Source organism: Lates calcarifer, linkage group LG8 (assembly GCF_001640805.2).
Source record: "Lates calcarifer isolate ASB-BC8 linkage group LG8, TLL_Latcal_v3, whole genome shotgun sequence".
Classification (NCBI taxonomy): domain Eukaryota; kingdom Metazoa; phylum Chordata; class Actinopteri; family Centropomidae; genus Lates; species Lates calcarifer.
In genome coordinates, this window is record NC_066840.1 from 12,933,782 (window position 1) to 12,956,359 (window position 22,578).

At 42.4% G+C, this 22,578-nt stretch overlaps 3 protein-coding genes across 7 annotated transcripts; 1 reads left to right on the forward strand and 2 right to left on the reverse strand.

The window, feature by feature from the left end:
• Positions 1-969: 969 nt before the first annotated feature.
• zgc:113229 (uncharacterized protein LOC550612 homolog) lies at positions 970-9,519 on the reverse strand. 2 transcript variants are annotated; one of them, XM_018668758.2, is made up of 7 exons: positions 9,376-9,519; positions 5,769-7,257; positions 5,536-5,687; positions 3,712-4,144; positions 3,475-3,607; positions 3,127-3,344; positions 970-2,168 (listed from the first exon to the last, which is right to left on the reverse strand). In XM_018668758.2, exons 2-7 carry the CDS (start codon positions 6,669-6,671, stop codon positions 1,923-1,925), a joined length of 2,085 nt encoding a protein of 694 aa, XP_018524274.1. In that variant the 5' UTR covers positions 6,672-7,257; positions 9,376-9,519; the 3' UTR covers positions 970-1,922. The 2 variants fall into 2 exon arrangements, with proteins under 2 accessions (XP_018524274.1, XP_018524282.1); XM_018668766.2 differs by lacking the exon at positions 9,376-9,519 and adding an exon at positions 8,831-8,892.
• rad9a (RAD9 checkpoint clamp component A) lies at positions 8,959-14,329 on the forward strand. Its single transcript, XM_018668792.2, has 12 exons — positions 8,959-9,267; positions 9,383-9,453; positions 9,586-9,659; positions 9,800-9,848; positions 10,555-10,669; positions 10,807-10,906; positions 11,068-11,174; positions 11,681-11,787; positions 12,003-12,067; positions 12,156-12,254; positions 12,689-12,941; positions 13,861-14,329. Exons 1-12 carry the CDS (start codon positions 9,234-9,236, stop codon positions 13,966-13,968), a joined length of 1,182 nt encoding a protein of 393 aa, XP_018524308.1. The 5' UTR covers positions 8,959-9,233; the 3' UTR covers positions 13,969-14,329.
• On the reverse strand, positions 14,316-22,336 carry tbc1d10c (TBC1 domain family, member 10C). 4 transcript variants are annotated; one of them, XM_051072407.1, is made up of 10 exons: positions 22,059-22,336; positions 21,608-21,739; positions 19,875-19,974; positions 19,387-19,494; positions 19,034-19,140; positions 18,628-18,742; positions 18,283-18,348; positions 17,961-18,150; positions 17,560-17,717; positions 16,963-17,393 (listed from the first exon to the last, which is right to left on the reverse strand). In XM_051072407.1, the coding sequence occupies exons 2-10, from the start codon at positions 21,733-21,735 to the stop codon at positions 17,115-17,117; spliced, it is 1,251 nt and encodes a 416-aa protein (XP_050928364.1). In that variant the 5' UTR covers positions 21,736-21,739; positions 22,059-22,336; the 3' UTR covers positions 16,963-17,114. The 4 variants fall into 4 exon arrangements, with proteins under 4 accessions (XP_050928363.1, XP_050928364.1, XP_018524298.1 ...); XM_018668782.2 differs by having other exon boundaries at positions 22,171-22,331; XM_051072408.1 differs by lacking the exon at positions 22,059-22,336 and adding an exon at positions 21,884-22,018.
• Positions 22,337-22,578: the final 242 nt, after the last annotated feature.

Below are 22,578 nucleotides of genomic sequence, written 5' to 3' on the forward strand. Positions count from 1 at the left end.
GACGTGTGTGTGTGTAATGTGTTGGTGGCAGCAGTGGGTTATGTGTGCGCGCTGATTGAGGTTTACAAATGGGCCATTATTAGTTCACTTCTGGGCGATGAGGTGCAGGAGGAGATGTTACTGTACAGACTAATGGACTAATGCAATTCCACTTTTTTTGCGTGTACAGTCCAAAATTACATTATGATTCCCTTCTGTCTTCATATCTCTGGTTTGCTCCCATGGCTCCATCTCAAATGTTTATTTACGTCTCTTTCTGTCTGTCTTGCTCAGACACAAACGCACGCTGTACATTTTCATCTCCACCCCTCCTCCCTCTCTGTCCCCTCTTGTTTCACTATAACATATGACCTGGGCACTAATAGATCAGCTTAAGAGCCTCTTAATGGCTCTGACAGTGATTTACAAGAGACAATAGCCGTGAGGGGAGGCCACAGAGGAACTGTTGTGAAAGTTTGATGTACTAATTTAATCAGACTAATCAATATAATGCAAGTACTGGAAATGACAGAATATAATACATGGGAGCTATAAAGTTCTTTGGAGCTCATCTGTTTGACAGTGAAAAAAATAGTTTCTCCAAGTTTTCTGATTAATATGACAACATTTTAGGGCCTAATGAGACTGTGTGTGTGTGTGTGTGTGTGTGTGTGTGTGTGTGTCCATGTACAGTTTTGTATTCTGAAAGGTGAATTAATGAATACAGTCACGTTTTTAAATTATCCATATTTAGAAGAATAAATATATGTTTTCATGTAGAGGGAAAAGTGTCAACAAAAAGTTGCTTAACACATATTATCCAGCACCTGGAATAAGAGAAGGACGATACTACTGTCATATCTGTACTACCGCTAGCAGCAGCTTAGCTCAACATCTTATTTCTTTAATCCGTACAAAAATCAGTCGTGGGATTTTGCAGCCTTCTCATCAAACTCGTAGAAAGAAAGCAAATAAGCACATTTCCCAAAATGTTGAACTTTTCCTTTAATGTTTGTCTTAATCTTGTTATTCAGCTCACATGAAAGCATCACTGTGGCTCTAAGCCCAGACTGTAAAAGCTTTTAACAGAGGCTGGTGATATTGTCAGGGTGTACTAGCTTATATTTATATATATATATATATTAAAAAATTATATTTAAAAAAAATACTGTCAGAGTTTTTTTAAGTGCATCTCTGTGACTCCAGCAAGAATGGCTTCAAAATAGGGTTTCAACATCTGAAGAGTTGAACAGAGACCAGCAGACACATCAGAAACCACTGCCTCAGCTCCAGCTTGAATCTCTTTCCGCTGCCGTCTCTGGGGTTAATTTCCAGGATGGCCAAGCAGGGAGCCATTACCAAGAGGCAGAGGATATGAAGGGAGAGTGAGTGACACAGACAGCAGCAGACCACACAGTCATCTGCTACTGTCCAGTGTGATATTGAAGGAGGAAGACAACACAATATTTCTGGTAAAGGCTGTAAGAGCTGTTGCAACACTGCAAGTGCGTAAACCAGTCTAGACAGAGGAGCACATGGACTACAAAACAACAACAAAAAAATTAATTAAAATTGACAATTGATGATTCAACATCATTAGTCCCTCTGAGACAAGATGGTCAGACTTGTTGCCAGTCTGAACTTAGAAATACTCAGAACTCTAAGAACTTTCTGTATGAACTGCAAAATTTATTCATCTCAACATAGCATTTAGTCTTTAGTCCAAAAACCATCTCTTTTACAAAACAAGTGAACAAACAAACAAAATAAGGTTCTCATGTAATATATGTTTCATGGCTTTTAGAAATACTGTGATACTGTTGGTCTGGTTTGACTTTCTTTTTGCTTTTGAGACAAACTCAGCTTGCTTTATTTTTTTCCATTTATTTCAAGAGAGACAAGAGTGTGAGACCAAATGCTCATTTCTTGTGCTGTCACAGTCACTATCTGTTCTTCCTCCCCATGTTCCTCCTCTTCAGAGCCTGTATCCAGGCGGGGAGGGCGGCCCGACGTGCCGGTGCCACCTCCCCCGTCACCACCTGCTCCACCTCACACTCCTGCTCCGTCACTGAGTCCTCCTCTGCTCCTGAATCCTCCTCTGAGTCTGCGGCATCCAGTTCCAGCTCCGGAGGGGCTATGGTCATCACCTGCTCTGAAAAACGAACCCGGCGGTTCTCCTCAACTCGCCTCTGGTCCACAGGAGATGAATGGAATTTTTAAAAAAAGGAAAGATTAACAGAAGAACAGAAGAATGTTGTAATTTGGCCCTATTTATAAGAAAATCTGAGACAGTGTTCAGTTGGTATATTTATAATCAGATATATATCAGTGCAAGTGTAACTTACAAAGTTTTTTCAATTTCAGTAAGCTGAACATAAAATACTGACAATTTTTCCTAAAAACAAACAGCAAAATCAACATATATGAAGTTTCTAATAAAATAAAAATAGAATAATGAGTTAATATTTGCACAGGTTCAACTTTTTCTTTTTCTTTCAAGGTCATTCCTGTTCATATCATATCATTCTTTTAAAAATGTCTTGGAAATGACTAGGTAATAATCCAGGAAATGTAGGAGAACTTATTGAAAGCACTGCCCTTGAGATATAGCATCTCATTTTAAAGGATGTCATAGATGAAATAAAATAAAGCGATGCCAATATTTATAAAACATGAAAAAAGCTTGTTCGATTAATCAGACTTTTGAATATAACTGTTAAGATGTAGAGTGAATGACCACTTCAACCTCATGTAGCTGCAACATACAACATCTGGCACTTCCATACTACAGTACTTACAAACTGAATACAGTATATACTAACTGTTAAAGTATATGGTGTATAGTGTATATATTATACTGTGAAAGTATATAAACTGTGATTATCTCTTTAGGTATTTGTTACTGTGGTTTTAAAATTCAATGATTATTTTTTTGTTTTCCTTCTGGAGCCATCAACAGTTTTCACTACTGTGAGCAACTCCTGCATTGCCTTTGTGCATTGCATTGTGGGAGAATAAGGTAAGTAGAACACTAAAAATTCAGGGTTTGGATCTAGCAGGTAGTATGTATTTAGCGCAGACGTACTGTGCAAATAGCATTTTTACATTTCATGCCACAAGGGGGCACTGTGATAGATAACATCTCACCCTTTTTGTCACTGTTTCCATAGTGGACTCAGAATCCTGGGATATCGAGTGTTTGAGGACGCCCCGAGGTGCAGAAGCAAAAGGGTTAAAGGAGGATGGCGAGACAGGGGTAGTAGGAGAGTTCGGGGGGTACAGAGGCATGACGATATCATGTTGTGACTCTCCTGTTTCATCCATCACATGGCTGCTGGTCATGCTCGGTGGAGATACAAGCGCCCCTATGAAATGAGAAACGAAAGAAAGTGTTCAGTTTCCTTTTTCTAGAGAACAGAAATGACAACATCGGATCTCTTTCAACTAAAATGCCTGAAAGATCTGATTATACTCAGAGTATTAAGTTGTTCTGACCTCTGCCTGCCTCTTTTCCATCACTCATTTTCTCAGATTGAGGCCTCTCGTCTCTGCTCTCAGCCGACTGATGGTGTCTCTTTCTGTTGAGGAGGCCTCTCCTCAGCGATGAGTTGTCCAGAGAATCTGCAGGCTGTAAAAAGGTCAAACAAAAAGGTAGACTTAAAGTAAGTAAAAGTTTAAATATTGCACCCTGAGCACAAAAAGGGACTGAAAGAACAATGAGTGATATCTAACCTCTACGAAGGACAGAGGTCTACGTTGCTGCCCCCGTCCTCTCTCTATAGACTGGTGATCTGATTGGTTATGACTGTCTTCCATTGGTTCTGATTGAACATTTTGCTGTTGCTTTCCCTCTGAAATGTCCATGCTGACAGTTTGGAAAGCATCAGGTGATATTTGTGCCATACTGAAATCTAAATCCGGTGATGACGGTGTGTCCGTTAAGTGCCACATGTTGTTTCCACCTCCTTGTAGGTTCAAAGACGACTGACCACTGTCATAAGGATTTGGTGCAGTTTTGAATTGGCTCAGTGGCTCCGCTGGTGGTCTCTGATTGACCAAGGCAGCTGGCAGGCTGGGGTTGAGGAACTTGGCCCACTCTTGACCTGTGACAATCTCATCCAGGAGGCTGAATGAGCCCAGGCCGAAGTCAAAGTCACTGGAAGACCTGCCGCAAGAGAAGAGATTCTCACTGTAAATAAATCATATGAAAAGACTAAAACCAACAATGAGCTGATCTTACCAACAAGTACTGTCTGCACATCAGTGAGCCACATCATTGCTCAGGATGACACATCCCTTCATTATGATAAACATGGGCAGTGCAGTTTATTTGACTCAATCCCACATACACTGACCCGGTGCCACAAATGCTCAGTAGAGCAGTGATTTCCAACCTTTTTTGTCTGATGTGTATCCATAGCCCTGTAAGATGAGCTCAATTCAAAGACACCACCTGCCATGTTTATTGTCAGTGTTAAGACGTAGTTTCTTTTTTTTTCATTTCAACTTCTCTGCTTGGTTTCTAACTATATTTTATGCTCTCAATCACAGCATATGGTGTTCAGATGTTACAGAAGACTCGGTTTGGTGACAGCCTGTGGAGTCAAACTGTTCCTGGCTGGTGGTAATGCACAGTTTATTAATATACTGAGGATGAGCCTCCTATTTGTGTGTTTATTTTCTTCTTCAACACAAATTACTGCATACTTTACAGACGGTGCTGTGCAAAAGTTTGGACACTTTAGACGTTTAACCATCACGTAATCTCATCTGGGAGATCCCAAACTCAATCTGAAGTATGACAACGAGCCCAAACGTACAGTCAAAGTCATAAAAAACTATCCTCAGCAACAATAAGAACAAGGAGACCAGTTTTATCTTTCAACCACAAAGGAAACAATCAGACTTTATGGGTGATTCTCTAAATCTCAGATCTATAGTTAGTTACAAATCAACATTAAACGCAAAATAGGACGCATAGTAAATTAAACTAGCCAACAGTATATGAAGTAGTTCAGCGTAGCACTATCAAAGCCAACATCAAAATACAGCTTACACATTGAAGCATCGGTGATAATATTATAATACATAATTATATAATACTGACGAGGGGGGTTCTGCACGCAATGTGTACACTTTGCTGATAGTACATCTGTACTTAAGTAAGATTCAGGTAATTTTACAAAATAGTATTACTACTTAAGTAAAGACTTCAGCACTTCTTCCACAAATGACCTCATTGACAATGTTTCCATTTAAGATGTTATAAAAATGTCATGAGACTTATTGCAGTACAAAAGTGTGACTGAAGAAGTCTGATGACAGGAGCTGTCAGTGAGAGGGGTGTGTTTGGCACATCAGACCCGAGGCACATCAGAGGGAACATTTAACAGCTCAAACTAACATTACAGCTATGATTGGAAAGACTCATACCTCACATATCTTACTGGTGTCGCTTTAGGGCTAAAAGATAAATAAAAAAAACAGAACTTGTTTCACTAGAGTACTGGTTTGGGTGTATTTTTATGATCTTATGTCAGTTTGATGGTTGGTTACCTGAGGCGGGCCTCAGCAGTGCTGTCCTCTGTGTGTGTGTGAGGGGTTTCACTGGGATCACTGCTGTCTAATGAAACGAGGGGTCTTTCTTCCTCCTTAATTGACGTATTGATGAGATTTTCTGTCGTCAGTAGCTGCTTTTGAGGTGAAATCTGTGAAGTAAACAAGTTGCAGATTCATCATTTTTTCATTTTGAGAATAAAGCTTAAATATGATCAAAATGCAGTACTCACCTCAGTTCCTTGCTCACTCTTCCTGTCTACTCTCCCACCTTCTTCTTTTCCCTTTTTACTAAGACTCCCCGACCTGTCCAACCATTTCTCCTTAATCTTCTGCGTCCACCTCCTGGTTTTATTCTCAGATGATCGCTTTCTTCTAAAGCTGCTGTTTGCTGTTGTTTGGCCACTTGCGACAAACTGCATGTCTTTGCTTTGCCCCAAAGCTCCGAATCCTCCATTTCCCACATGCGGTGCTTCGATCTCTTGATTTCCAGTGTCAAGATGTGCGTCTGTGGCCTTCAAGGACCACGCATAGACTTTGGGTTTAAAGCCCTGATCCTGGACCTGATTCTGTCCTGAGCTTATGACGACATCATTATTACCAGGAGTGTGTCTTGTTGTTGAAGAACTTCCAAAACTCACCCTTTCTCCATCAGTCCTATCTAAGGAAGTGATATCAGCATCCTTAACTGATTGAGACGGAAACAGCTGCCCCGTTCCTGTTGGGGTGATCCCAGGCGATGTGGCCTGTCCCAACACTCTGTTCTCACCCGTGCCATTATCAGTGTTGTCTTTCTGGGTGGGGAGGGAAGTGAGACCCCTGTCCATTCCAAGGCCATGACCTGGTCGCTGTATTTCTCCACCTTTGAAGCCAACATTACCATCCGCAGCAGAGATCCCAAACCCTTTAGAGGGGACACCATTGGTACCAAACTCAAAGCCATTTACATGACTGTTGTTTACTTTCTGGAAGGTGGAGGCTCCTCTCTCTCCATCTTGCCTCCATGTGGAAGCAGCCGTGGCGGGTACAGGTGTGTGCAGGAGTGGCTGGCCCTCTCTTCCCGGCTGGAGCTTCAGCCTCTGCAGCATGGACTGCAGCAAGCCCTGAGTGTCTGTTGGAGTATGTGACTGAGACATCTAGGAACAAAACTGCGAGTGTTTGAGTGTCAAATCCAGAAGCCACAGAAAGACATGTCAACAATGAGTACGTGCAAATGCTAAAGAGGGATGGATTCCACAGTCTTATGTAATGTGGTGCTTTTAACAGAGACTGGAGACCACAAGAGAAAATATATTTGTGTAAAAATCAGCCCTTTGTCCAGCTTTTGTTGTTGAGACTCCTGTGATGTTTTTTTCCCTCTTTCTTCATGTTCCAATCTTTCTCTATTATCCTCGCACAGCAAATATCAAGACAGGTCCATTTCGTCACATTTAAATTCCTCAGCTTGGATAGAAATTATTTTTCTCCACGTACACTGTTTCTTCTCAGAGATGTTTCGCTGTCACGGTGCTTCCACTCCTCCATAATCCTCAGAAGTTTTGGCCCAAAGGCCTCGAAACCCATTCCTGACTTTTGTGTCCTCTTGTGTCTTTTCAAAGCCTCTCTCTTTCATCAAATGTCCGTAGGTTCAGTACAGGAAGGTTTAGTCCACACCTCTTCTCCAACAGCCGTTTATATCACAGTGACGGGAGGAGAGATGGTGCGTTCCTCACATCTTACACACTGAAGCAGACAAACGAGAAAGACCAGTGAGGTGAGATAATTGTGCTTTGACAGTGACTCTCCCTCTCTCTCTACTTTACTGTGTCTCTCTGCCCATCTTTGTATTTGCCCTCCCTTCCTTCCTATTTCTCTCCCTGACTCCCTCACACATGTGCACACACACGCACACACACACACACACACTCTTTCTTCCCACTGTGGCCTTTGAGTAGTAATTACAGGGCGTTTTTGAGAGCAGCTATTTATGTGTCTTCAGAATGAAAGAAATAGAAAATGTCTGCAATGACTTTTGGAATAACTCATTTCATATCAGCTCTGTGGACTCTCCATATTTCTTTAACTGAAGTTGTGAACAGGCCTTTACTTTGTTTCTGAATGTTTTATTTTTCTATTCATATCTGTTGATATATATATATATATATATATATATATATATATATATATATAGAGAGAGAGAGAGAGAGAGAGAGTTAATTCTAGTGTTTGGCACACAAAAGGAGGTCTCTGGTCATTCAAAATACTGATCGGAAACCAAGAAAAGATAAAAAAAAGCATGATCAGTAAAAACTTAAATGAACTAACACATTACACTAAGAACGAATAGTTAATGATAATAGTAATAATAATAAGAAGAAGACAAAGAAGAAGAATGCAGCTATAAATATATGACCCTTTATGACCCTTTATCACTATTAATTAATTACAGTGCAAGCAGTATTTTAATGTTACTAGCTGCGGTGGATCAACTCGAAATAATTCAAAGTTTGATGTATAAAAATACATCTGATGAAGTTTAGTCATGGTTGGATGGCACAGGCTTAGGGGCCAGTGTCTTTGTTTTAAGTTACTGGTCACAAATTGACCACACACTGGCAGGATTACTGAATAGCCTGGCACAGGCCTGGGGGCCCAAGAGGCCTTTGTTTTAAGTAACTGTCAACTTTTTAAAATGAAAGTCAATGAAGTGATCATGCTGAGACAGAAAATGATCACAAACTGGTGCAACTACCAAGGAGAGATTAAAGGAAAAAACAACAAATGCAAAGCAACTACACACAACACCACTGTAGTTCTGTATCTCTTTCAGTCAGTTTCCTGCTCCTATATGTGAGGGGGTGGGGGACCTTTTACATGTGTGTGCCCAGTGGCCCGTTGTCTGATAATCTATCCATGTATTTAGAATTTTCATCTGCAAAGTAACCACTAATTACAGCTGTCAGATAAATGTAACAGAGTAAAAAGCATATCTGTCTCTGAAATGTGGATGAGTGGAAGTATAAAGTGGTAGTAAGTGGAAGTACTTAATAAAGTATCGAATATAATATTTACATTCTCCGCAGCACTTGAGTAAATGTACTTAGATACTTTTTTCACTGATGTAACTGATGTAACCGCTAAAATGTAACCGCTAAAATCAAATTGTTAACAAAACATTAAATTTATTTGTTCTCCACAATCATATCATGCTGAATATTTTCGAAAGTAAAATTTTTACATTTATATATGGCTTTGTAAATATCAGACCCCTTCCTCAAAGTAAATATATATATGCAAAACAAGTTAAATCGTTTACCCTACTCCGGTTTTCTTTTTACATCCTGGACTGCTGTCGTCTATGCAAAGGTTTTTTTTTTTGTTTTTTTTTTTGGAAGCGCATTGCGCATGCGTTTAATCAGCCGCGCCCCCTTGAGCTCCTGTCTCTCTGATTGGTCCACAGGGCGGAAGCGGGCAATGGCGGCGTAAACAACGCCAAGAGTAGTGTAATGTCCTGTTAAGTCGAGTCAAAATCGAAAATAAAACAGAAAAATAAAACTACAACAAAATAGAGTATGTTTTTGGCACCAGGAGGATTTCTGCTCGGTGTACAAACTCTTAAACACCTACTGGTTCACTTCTTGGTGGTGTTTATCCGGTAGTTTCGGCTAACTTTTTAGCCGAGTCTGCTAACTTAACGGAAAGTTATCTAATTTGCAGAAATGGACTGCGTCGTGACAGGAGGAAACGTGAAAGGTAACAGACATTTCCTGTTTTTATCTGCTATATGCAGTATATAGCTAGATCTAATAAATAAATTAGCTGTCAGTGGTAATGGTGTTGTGGATGTTTGTGTGTGTGTACCGTCCAGTGCTGGCCAAAGCCATCCACTCCCTGTCCAGGATCGGTGATGAGCTGTATGTGGAGCCTCAGGAAGATGCGGTGAGCTGCTCTGATACTGACACACCAGCGCTTCCTCCTGCCATGCATATGTCTCATTGCTTCCTGTTGGTGCACACAAGAAATAGTGCTGATTTGTTTGGTTTTTTCTCTATCTCTCTATCTTTCTCGTAGCTGGCCCTGCGGTCTGTGAACTCCTCCCGGTCGGCATATGCTTGTTTCCTGTTCGCACCACTCTTCTTCAGCAGGTGCAGACTATGTATAAATGGCACTGAAGTGTGCATGTGTATGCGCGCCTGTGTGTGAGAGAGAGATAGTGAGTCACTGAACATCACATTTTTGTGTGACAAGAGTTTTAAGCCAACTTCCCCTCCCATTTCTTCTGCAGGTACACCATCCCCAGTGGGCACGCCTTTCGCTGCAAGATGGCAATAAAGGTGTGCTGAGACAAGGAGATGAGCCATGGTTCTTCTAACGCCTTCTATAATTTATGTCTCATGTTCAGTACATTGATATTTACATGGGCTGTAGTAATCAGCGTCAGCCCTATCAGATGAGCTTCATCAACACCACCTGCCTACTGATTTTACCACAGTTCTCTCTTTATAAAAGACACAGTTATCCCTGAGCTGTTGATGTTTAGTCTCGGCCGTGGTTACATTCATATCACCATTTAGAGAGGTTGTTGTTACTTCTTGTTGTCTGTCTGAACCTCTCTGCTAATGTAGTCACTAGTTTTCACAAACTCTCAATCACAGTTTGTGAATTTAAAGTGTTACAGTTAATTCAGGTACACTGCAGCACCTATGTTTGGGTATAACTGACTCCATTTCCATGTACTCAACCTCAAACGCTATCTTTCCTGTCATGTTGCTACCATGGTACCGCCTTGTGGTTATCTTTGCGCACATTTTGCAAAACCTCTGAGCTTCCTCGTTTCAACAGTCGCACACGGCAGTAATTTTAAAGTGTTGAACATGTGTCACCAAGCAGTTTTATTGTCACATGTAAAAAATGTTGGGCAAGCTTGAGTGTAGAGTATTAGCATAATTGGGTTCACGTCAGAGTATTTCAGTATTAGACATAGTCACAGTCTCTTTCCCATGTGTATATTTATTTTCTCTCCTTCTATGTTTGAGTCAGAGCGTGCAGGCTGTGTTCAGGTCTCTGGCGTCTCTGGAGAAGACAGTGGAAAAGTGTCACATCGAGCTGGACAAGCAGAAGAGCCGCCTCACCTTCACCTTGCACTGCAAACACGGTAACAGTTCCTTCTGAGACGGCCCACACAGCTGGATGAATTCAGAAGGGTTACATCTCATTGACGCTGTAGCACATCATGCATTCATTGCATTTTATTCTGCATGTGATGTTTGTGTTTCGGTACTTCTCCCGCAGGCCTGCTGAAGACACATAACCTGTCTTTCCAGGACAGTGAAAGTTTACAGGCAGTGTTTGATAAGGACAGCTGTGCCAATGTATTCAGGGCCCAGCCCAGGTCTGTGAGATCTGTCAGTCTTCTTCATTGCAATAATCTTGCAGTTTTGACTGTCTACCTTTTGCCTTCCTCTTGGTTTGCAAATTAAATGAAATTTCTTGTATGTAGCTGTAGCTAATTGTTGTCCTTCTCACGTTATGTTTGTCTTCTCTCACTCTCAGGCTGCTCGTGGACACAGTTGTGCACTTCCCTCCATCTCTGGAAGAAGTGACCGTGGCAGTGAGTGATGAACGGATGTGGGTCAGGAACCATGTGGATGAGGAAGCAGGTGACTTAGTCGTCTATTTGTTCTCGCAGCAGCTACAAACTGGGGTATTTGTAAAACTTGCGAACTGTGCTTTACAAAGTCATAGTACACTTTTTAATGCAAATCTTACATTGGATGTACAGGTGATTTAAAATCAAGAATAACAACATTTTAGCGTTGCCTGTCCTTTCCTCCCATTCTTGTGAACATTATATCTCAGTAACACATTGAGGGAATTTCATCAAATTTGGTAGAAAAGTTCACTTGGACTCAAAGATGTACTGATTATATTTTGGTGGTCAAAGGTCCGGGTCACTGTGAGTGCACAAAACACAATTTTGGCTGCAACACACACTAATTAACTGCAAGTGGACTGGTTGACAGAGGCATACAACAGCGGGGTGGTAATTCTAGTTTGAGAATTTTTTTTCATAAAAGAAGGAAGTCAAAAAAGCACGAATGAGTCATTGTGTCTCTCTGCTTACATCCTCCATTCACTCCTACTTTTTTGTCTGTCTCCCTCTCAGAGCAGTCCAAGGCCATGCTGACAGAGCTGTGTCTGGCTTCTGACGAGTTTGACCATTTTGCTGTCGGAGCTCACAACAGCGTCACATTTTGTCTGAAGGAGTTACGGGTGAGACAGCGAACAAAGGGAGTGATGACCCAGTGCAAGAAAGGGAATATAAGTCAGAGGAGAGACGGTTGGGAAATTGACCGGAGGGGGGGTCCTTTGGGGACACATAGAGCAGAGTGGAGGCAGCTATAATATGTTGTGGTTAAGCTGATTTCTTGCATTGATTTTCTCATCAAGGAGGTTTGCTAAGTCATTTACTGTCATCTCTCCTCCAGGGTTTGTTAGTGTTTGCAGAGTCTACTGGTCTCCCTATTTCTATGTACTTTGATGAGCCAGGAAGGTGAGCATCCTCCCATACAGATATCAGTTGATCACTTGTGTTACCACAATATACTGACATTTACATTGTGTGCGTGTGTGTGTGTCAGCCCTGTGGTGCTTTCAGTGACAGACAGTGTCCTAGAAGGGGACTTTGTGCTGGCAACGCTCTCTGATGATCCCAACCACCGTAAAAACAACAGCAGACGGTAACACTCAAACTAAACTGAATAGTTTGGATTCTTTCTTGTCAGTCATTCTTAGAAAAGGTCCATGGCAGAAGTGAAAATAAAACTGTTTTGCCAATCATCCAATGCCATAGTTCATTCAGTTCTAAGGAGGGGCAGGAAATCCTCAGCATTTACTCCACAGGGATGCCACGCCACCTGGTGGACAGTTACATCCTCTGAGTGGCATTTTCAACATGTTGTTGACTGGGTAAAGAACAGCAGAACAAGCATAGGGAAATGTGGCTGAATTAATTTACTACTGTTAAGACACCTGGGATCTATTTGAATTATTTGTATTATGAATAAACTTATACAGAAACAGGCTGTCACTGATGCTCAGTGTGGAGCCTGAGAGCAAAATGTTTTTACTCTTCTCTTCCTCATTCATGTCATATTTCTTTTCCACCTCTCAGGGCACACACACCGCCGCCTCCCCCTCCCGATGACTTCATGAATGACGACATAGACGCCTATCTCATTGCCATGGATACTAGTATTGCACCAGGTCCCTCTGCCACAGGTCCACCTACGCCCTCATTAGCCAGATCTACATTTTCCAAACAGCCTGCTGCAGCCAATCACAAGACAAGAATACACAGTGAGGAGGAGGAGGAAGAGGAGGAGGAAGATGAAAAAGCTGATTTAGACAGACCACCTAATAAGAAGGTATGATGTAGTTAGATAAGTACATAAGTTGAGGAATATGTGATGTGAATTTCCAGATTAACAGCTTTCCATTTCCATGTCATTGTGTTTTTATATTAATTAATTGAATCTTTATTTACCCCGGAAAACTTCTTTTCAAATACACATCGCTCACTGTACGTAGCACAATAATCACAAAATCATAAAATGCTCAATTATGAATTTCAACCTACTTTACTTTCAAAACATTAAAACAAGGTCCAGGTCCTAAAACGCACCACGTCACTGACAGCTAGATAAGGCTTGAGAATTTGTAGCTATGCCATATGCTATTAAGGCACAAAATACCATATAAAGTACAAACATAAATTTAGTTTCTCCTCGCAGCAGCTGTGTCCTCTTTAACGGTCTGCTCAAAATATCTTAACATCCTCTGCCCGGGCCTTGTAGTCATGCACACCGATTACTGAAGCTGAGTGCAGACTCCAGGGCTTGGAAAGAATCTGAATATTTTCTGACTGTTGTCACATTGACGTGGGAGTTACCAAAAAACACAACTGATTACAAGATAATTCCACTTCAAGACATCTGTGCCCGGAACAAATGATTGCGACACTGACCAAAAACAGGAGAAGTCGTTGTATGTTGTTTTATCTGCTGTCTCACACCTTCTCCACCCCTCATTTCCTCTTATGCTCTCATTAGATTACGCCTGCATCCCATCTCAGATTAATACCCAAGATAGACGAGCTGCAAGTCTGTCTTTATTGAGGTTCATGTCGTAACACCTGTGACTGCTCAGGACAAGCCTCAGACTGCTAGAAAGTCTCTCTGATGCTGGCAAATGGGGGCAAAAGTTGTTTAGCCCACACTACGCCGCAATGACTGAATTTTCCTTGTGTCTAACAATATTTTCTCCCTCTGTGTTGTCCTCCTACAGTTCTGTTCCCTGTTCTTTGGATCAGTGCTTCCCCCATCCTCGCAGATGAGCACTCAACCAGTGACGAGTCAGGAAGTGCTGGCCAGTGACAGTGAGGACGACACTTAAAGTAGAGTGATGGTGGACTGATGGGGTGTGTAGACTGAGAGAGATGCACTGACCTGAAAGTGGGTGCATGCGTGTTCACTTTTATCACTGTTACACCACACTACCTGGACTACTTGAAAATGCAGAAATCATCTTGGACCTTTATTTTCATCTTTACCTGCTTGTATATGTTTTTTTTTTTACCTGTGCAGAGGCCATCAGTACAGAACCAGTGTATTCCAGCTTTTTATTGGATTATAATGTTAATGGTTGTAATCTGGCATTATGTGAAACTAGACACAAGGCACTTCCTGTTTATGTTTGTGATCAAGGTGCAGCGAAAAAACTTCCTCCAAATAAAACAAATGTATTTTTCAAAGTATGTAAACATCATTTATTATTTATTTACATGTCAAAAGGTTCAAGTATGACAAAGATTTAGGATGAGGGGAATGTCTGCTTCTCAAAACAGTACACAGGATCTGGAAAGATGAGGTCTGGAATATGTGGTTATAGTTAAAGCTTTTAATAAGGTGCCACAAAAATATGGCATTGGCCGGATGCCCAGAACTTCTTTATCACATAAAATGCAGGTGTAACCTTGATGCAACTAAGTGAAATGTTTTAACTGTCTCTTAAGGCATACTGCTGAGGCTAATCAAAAGCTGTAACCGCATCCATATGCCTCAGACCTCTTCCCTCCAGGTGCTTTTCACAATGTTCGTCAAAAGTAAGATTCAGCATAAGAAGCAGAATGTCTAAGAGTCTGTGAGCCGGTCTTTGAGCCACACTGAGGGGGATCATCGCCCCCTTTCTCCCTTTGCACTTGAAAACTTTTCCCCCTCGTCTGCGGTTTCCTCCTCTCTCGCTCCCTCTCCTTCTCCATCTCCTTTTCCTTCTTCTTCCTCAGCCTCTCTTCCTCTTTCTCCCTTCTCTCCCGCTCCCTCCGCCTCCTCCTCCTCTCCCTGGAGCTAAGTTTCTCCTCACCCTCCTCCTCGACTGGTTTCCCCTCCCCGGTTCCGTCGCTGAAGTCCTGAATCAAGATTTTGGGGACTTGCATTTTCTGCACCCTTTTTTCCTTTGCCTTTTTGGGCTGCTCTCCTCTGAGTCTGCGGAAGAGACCGAAACGTTTTGTGGGGGTGGGCGGCTCCTGCTCCGCCGCCGTCCCCTCTGTTACTTCTGTGGACAGTGATGAGGCAACCTCTGAAGACTGGGCCGCATCAGGAGGAGTCTGGGTCGGGTTCACAGCTCCAGGATTGATCTGTGATTCAGTGTGTTTAACTTCTGGTTGATTAGGGATAGTTTGCGATTGGCTAGTTTTCTGTGGGGTGGTGAAAAGATCTTCAGAGAGCCTACGTGCTAACCTGGACCCACGGGAGCTGGAAGACTTGCGGACACAGAAATCGCCAGAAGACCGACTACCACGGCGCCCAGGGGCTTGGGTCAGGCCGCTGTTGTTCAGCTCAGCTGGAGCATCATCTTTACTTTGGACCTGTGGGTTGTTGTCAGTGTTGGGATTGTCTGTCACGTTAGGAGTAGAAATAAAGACCTCATCCTCTTCTACAGTGTTTTCTTGAACATTTTCTGTGCTTTTTTCCTCCTCTAAAGGTCCCACGGCGACCTGGTTTGTCGGTTCTTCAGGTGCAGGTTCCTCAGAGGTACTCACCTCTACTGAACCTGTTTTCCCATCAGGCTCGGTGGTGAGGTTCACTGCTTCAGCCTGCTCTGAGGTCTCCTCTTTCTCTGGAGGTGCTACAGTGTCAGCAGTCTCCACATTGGTCTGAGTTTCAGTTGACGTTTCCTCTGCTTGTGTTTGATCAACACCTGTATCGACCTGTGCCTCTGAATGCACAGTCAAAGTTACTTCCTCTTTTTCCTGTTCAGGTTCAGACGCTACTGTATCACACTGTTTCTCTGAACAGTGAGTTTCGCTCGATTCATTCACTGTGTCATCTGCAGCTGGTATTTCTGCTTTAGTTTCTGTGTCTACATCAGTGTCTTCTTCTTCTTCTTCTTCTTCTTCTTCTTCTTCTTCTTGGATGCATTCAGGTGAAGACAGGATTAATGTTTCTACCTCTGTCTCTGTCACTGAATCTGCATGCTGTTCTAAATCTATTTGTACTACTTCGGTCTCCAATTCATCCTGTTTAGCTGCATCGTCCTTCACCTCTTCTTCAGTTTCTGTCTCCTTTTGGGTGTGGGACTCTTCTTTCATTTCTGTTTCTGCTATTGACTCAGTACTGTGGTATTTTACGTCAAATGCATCGCCCTGTGAGCTTTTGTCCATCCCTGTGATCACTTCTTCCTGAGTCTCTGTCTCTGTTGTTAGATCTGTCTCTGCCTCTGTGTTGTTGTTTGTTTCTGAGCCCGGACTCATCTCAGTTCTTGTTTCTGAGACTCCTGTGACTGTGCCCTCCTGTGTCTGTTGCTCGTCTGTACTTTCTGTTCTCTCCTCTGGTTTCACATCAGCCTGAATCACCTGTTCCTCAATGGAGTCTACACTAATTTGTGTTTCTTCATCTGTGTCATCTTCTTCTGCATCAGCATCTTTCTGCACCTCACTCTGATTTTCCTCCACAGCAGCTGAATGTTCACTTTCTGACGCTTGCTTTTCTGGCTCCTCTTTTGCATCTTTTACCTCAGTTTCCTGGTCCTGGCCTTTGTGATCCTGTTGTTCCAGGACTTGTGGCTGGCTGTTAGAGTCCAGCTCCTCTGCCTGTTCATGGTCAGAGGTATGTTCAGTGGGCTGAGGAATATTTTCAACAGTTTGATCTTCAGCTGGACCTTGGTTTGGCTCTGTCTCCATATTTGTTTCTTCTGTCTGTTCCGAAAGCGTTTTATCATCCTCTGTTTCTTTAGGCTGACTTTTCTCTTCTTGTTCCTCCTTTGTTTCGACTTGTTCAATCTGTTCTTTTACCATTACTGTTTCCTCTGCGCTCTCTGTTGGTGTGTTTTGGGCTTTGTCCATCTTTTCAGGTTCCTCTAAAAGTTCTTTCTCCTGAGTTTGTCCTGTTAGTTTCCACTCACTCTTGTGTTCCTCTATGTCCTCCTCCTCCTGAACACCCTGCACCTTCTTAAAATTCAACTCGTTCCAGCTCCTCCAGTCCTCCTTCGCTCCCATCGAAAGATGCCTCACCACTCTAGCGCCGCCCTCCCATTCGCCGGCGTTACCTTTCCCCCCTCTCCTCAGCTTCTTGTGCAGGAGCGAGGGGGACAGCTGACAGGGTGGAGGCCGAGCGAGCGAGAGGGACGGACAGATTCCCTTTCTCTCTCTCTTTCCTGTCCCGTTCCTCCTCGTTCTGCCGAGCCCTCGCCCACGCCATCCGATATCCATAGCAGCGACCTCTGGGGTCAAAGGTGGATGAGGGTTTGTCTTTCCTCCACTTCTGTAGCTCCTTCTCTGTCTGTTTCTCCAGATCTTTGTTTGACAGCGGCACCGAGCACACCTGAGAGAGCAGGGAGAAGAGGAGGGGAAAGGAAAACACTGATTACCAGGCTGCACATCTGTAGCAAAATGGTACCTCGTTGAAAACAAATGAAAGTGTGATGTGTGCGTAAATCTAATTCATGGAGGCCAACACAGTCTGGAGCATTACATTAGCAGCTTCTCACCTCTGCTATAAAGGTGTCGTCTTCCTCTTGGACCTGCTCCCTGACGCCCCTCAGCCTCTCCAGAGTCTCCATCTGGCCCTGGCACTGCTTCCTCTGCTCGGCCCGACCCAGCACCCGACGCACCAGCACCACCGCCACCTGGAGCAGCACCCGCACCCCTGCACAGAAGAGAGAAGGGGTAAGCATGGACAGAGGTAGAGACCAGGGAAAACAGTGGTAGCCATGTGTAACTTATCACTGCACTCTGTAAATGATCAACAGTATTACTACAGATTTTATATAAATAAAACATACAATATAGCACAACTATAATTTACAGATTTTTACATTATACATTTAATTGCTTCCCTTTTTAAAAGCAGTGTAATCTGTGTGACCCTCAGCCCATGGAGAGGATTTACCGTGGCAGAAAAACAGGTCCCAGACTCGGAGCAGAGTGTTGAATGGCAGGTGGCGTGTGAACAGACACATCAGCCAGTCAGTGGCGAACATGAGGGGCTCCACTCCGTGGTGCTGCAGGTGTTTGTGCGCAGCTGGACACGTCCTTTTCAAGACCCAGGTCAGCATGCCCGCATCGAACAGAACTCCCTCCTACATAACACACGGCAGGCGGCTCAGACAGACATCCACACTGCACATTTTTAGCACTGCCTCAGTGGATCTGGGGCTAATTGAAAGTGTCAGGAACATTGTGTTCGTGTGGGGAAACGTGCATGTCCTCACCAGCAGAGGGCTGTAGTATCCAGGCAGGTACTGCTCACTGATCTGCACCAAACACCAGAAGGCCTCCTGCCAGGGTTACATGAGGTGAACATTCGATGCCATGATAGCTGATTTTTTTTTTTTTTCACATTTATGACCCTATTATTATTGAATCAGTGTTTTTGCCATGGTACAGACCAACACAATGCCAGTATTTTAACCGAGAGATGGCACAATGAATGTTACAGGTTCACCATAAGAAAAGGGCTTTTTTTCTCCAGTGAAATCCAGATTGGTAAAATGTTTATGAGGTACGTTTGCAATGTCTTTATTTAACTGAGGGGTAAACCCATTATTGATCGCTACCTCAGCGGGCATGTTCATCAGCAGCACTGCAGCCACAGGCCCCTGAGCCTGACAGTAACCCTCCTCTGGTTGGTACTGAGTGTAGGCTTTCAACACCCGGAACAAACCACGCTGCCTACTCACAGACACACACACACCACAATAGCCAGTCACACAAACCACAAGTTTAAAACTCACAAGTATGTTTCACCTTTGAAAGAGACGTGAGTTAAAATATAGCAAGTGATATCAGTGTCTACCTCTTAGTTTCGATGAAGTACAAACTTTTATTGTGCAACAGAAAAGACAAAGAAAGTAGGAGTGTAAAGTTAGAGTGGGAGCAGCAGAGGTGTGCTGAAGACTAAAGAAACTGTGGATAGCTAGCAACTTATCAACAGAAACAAGTAGAAGTAGAAATGTTTCCTACCCGTGTCCGTCCTTGGAGAGGAACATTTCATGGAAGGGGAACTGTCGGTCCAGGTCTCTTTCTATCACATCCACCCAGCTCTGCAGAGCAGGCTGCGAGTCCAGAGACTGGAACAGACACAAAAGATACTTAAGTGAAATAATTACAAATGATATAAAAGTGAGAAAATTCTCAAAGTTGAGAGGCTGGAGCCAGAAAATGTGTCATATTTCCTTGATGAATACCATAAACAGCAACTTGATGGTCAAATTTGTGTCAGTTAATTGTGTTTTGATCATCATTTTCATATGAATTAATCAACTCATTGTTTCTGAAATAGTTAACACTGCATCCTTTGCAGCGTGTTTTCTTGCCTCGTAGAGGTTTTCATTTTGTTTCATCCTGTCAGCGGCTGCACACAGCAGAGGCCAGCACTTTGCTCTGAGTGAGGCAGGGATGCCTTTCTGACACTGCACTTTGACCTGGAGGGACATAAGAGACACAGACACAGGATCAGCCCAGAACAGTCAGCAACAAATGACTTATAGCAAAGTGATTCTATACTGTCAACAATTGTTGACAGTATGAATGGTAAAAGGTCTGTTTCACAGCAAACATTTCGACTTGCCATAGGAAAAGCACATGTGTTAGAGATAACATTATCAACAGCTCTGTTGTATTTAAGTGTCTCAGTAAGTGCTGACAGTATGACAGTGAGAAACCATGCACAGCACCCTGATAATGAAGCTAAATGGAATTCAGCCCTCACCAATTTTATTATTCAGCGTGCCTGTCCTCATTCAGTGTGGGAGTTGATTTACACTACATTTTATATCTGTTAAGTGTCTAAACTGAGACACACCTTACTGGACTTCTTCAACAATATGCGATTCCACTGGAGCATGATGTTGATCCACTTGGCCTCCCTCTGCCTGACCAGCTCAGGGGGTGGGCCCACACTCCTGACACAAAACACCAGATGAGTATTTTAAAGCATGAAACAACCGCCTTTTTACAGTAATGAAGCCCTTTAATGCATCTGCATCCATTCACTGTGCAGTATTAAGGCTCTCTCTTAACAATCATTTAACTGGAGACCTTTAAGTCATTGTTCAGTGTGTCTCTGCACGCACTTTTGTGTGTTGTCATCATATAGAGGCAGTGCTTCGAAAAACAAGACAGGAAACAGGAAAACCACACGTTAGCACTGTGATGTCTCTATGGCAACCGGTCAGGATGTTATCAATGAGGAGTGTGAAGAAGGCAGGTAGCTGTTTGTTGGTCTGCTCTTATCCTGAATTTATATTGTTTCCTCTGCAGTCCACCATCAAGATCTTTAGTTTCACTGCTGTTTGAATGTGATGTAAATATGTAATGAACTGATTCTGACTGAGTGTGTATATGAGTAGTATTTTCTGAAAGTAAAAGTAATTAATTACGATTTGCACCTGTTCTGGCATGGATTTGACATGTTTCTACAGAGTTATAAAATCCACATTATCACAGCGCCTCCAGACAGTCTTGTAGTGTTATAGAAGGTTTTTTCTCTCCTTGGACTGACACACCTCAGTGTTAAAGGTTTCTGTCCTGCTTCAAAATTAATCCTCATTCATACAACTTAGATTTGTAGATGACCTTATAAAAAGACAAGCATGAATATTTCTGCTAGCATCTTTAACTGTGGGTTTTATGCACTACTTTATTGACCTTTCATGTGGCATTCTTCTAATTTGAGCTCACAGTAACAGTGCAGTGGAACAACTGTTTGGCCCTGTCTGCACATTAAAACTACATGTTTATGCTCAAATATATGTACCGGTTTTTAGATGACGTGGTCTCTGTAGAGATATGTGGTCTTGCTTTGGAAGACAATGACTTTGTAAAACATACGATTGTACAATCCCATGGAAACTTTGAATTAGCCTGCAGTCTTGTAATGGGATAGCGTTTCAGGGTACATTTCTTCTGGTTAGTTAATCATTTCTTCTGGCACTGACAGAACTAGAAAATATTTTAATCTTAAATATTAAAAAGCACAAGCAAATCATTTCCACCCTAAGACCATAACCTGTGATGAGAGCCCACAAGTAGCTTTATTTTATGGGGTGACAAGCCGTAGACATAAGATCTGATTATTGTATGCATCACAAGGTATTATTAATTATTAGTCATCAAATCAGAGTAGTAGGAACATACATACATGTACATAGGTTTATTGATCACTGAAATATATATGAAAATCTCACCAAACGGTTTCAATTTGACATTTAAAGATACTTTTGAAGTATGAGTCTTTGATAATGAATGCAAGGAAATAAATCTTGGTAACATACTGAGATTTTAAGGCCTCACATACTGTACGTATCTGACAGTATCTGTATTTTACTTCACTTTTCTACCTTGAGTCACACTTTAGTAATTTCAACAGCCATCTCAGTGTATCATTTGTTTTTCTACCATTTGACCTCTTTAAATAAAAATGTCTCTATGAAAATAGACTGAAAACAGAGAAGCAGAACACCTGGTTGTGATAACAGTGCCAGTCTCACCAGCAGCACAGTAACGGTGTACAGGCACAAATGTGGAGCCACTCACCCAGCTGTCGATCCATTGGTCAGAATGAAGCCAAACCGGTCTGTCTCAGGTTCCAGGCTGACCTCTGACCCCGCGTCAGATCCAGAGCTGTCCTCTTCACTGAGGTTCTTCTGGGCTGGACTCAACATCTTACTGAAAGAGAAGAGTCTGTAATTATTCACCATGTGACCAACAAGTCTATCATTATGATTATTTGAAGCCAACGTGGCTCTGCCTCAGAGATTTGTAACTTTACAAAATATCCCACATATCAAAAATATCAAAGATGTCCAATACCTCAACCACGTCCAAAAATAGTAGGAGTAGTAATTATATGCAAAGTATTTGTCTCTTCCTCGGTAAGACCGATTCTGCTGTACTACATAACATTTTAAAAGTACACCACCTCTCTTATTCGAGCCAAGGTTATGAGATCTACTGCCTTAGTTTTTTAGCATAACCGTAAACTAACCTTTAGTCAACTTCCTGCTCTTCAACCTCAAACATAACCGCCCTGTGAGGACACAACCAGACCAAGAGAACAGCTGTTAAAACTCATAAAATATGCACTGAAATAAAATTACCTTTTACATTTCAGTCATGTTTGATCACTCGTTGCTGAAGAGGTGAAGTGTGAGATCCTCCAGTGATGGGAGAGGAAGACAAACTTCCTCCCTCTCTCTTGCTCATTTGCAACCCCCTCTCCCTCCCTCTGCCTCCATCTCTCAGTATTACAAATGCACAGTGCCTCTCAACCCAACTTCCCTCTGTCAAACAATGTAGGCTGTAATAACTGTTAAACTGACTATTTATGGAATAAAATACTTTTTTCAGCTGTCGTGGAACTGAACTCTATTGCTCAAACATGAGTCACCTAACATGACATCAAAGTGAGTGATAAATGTATAATATGCGCAGCTGGTAGTGACCTTTTTAAGTCCTTCCTCTTGTCTTGACATAATTCATACAACTATTACTTTTGCTTGCTGTAA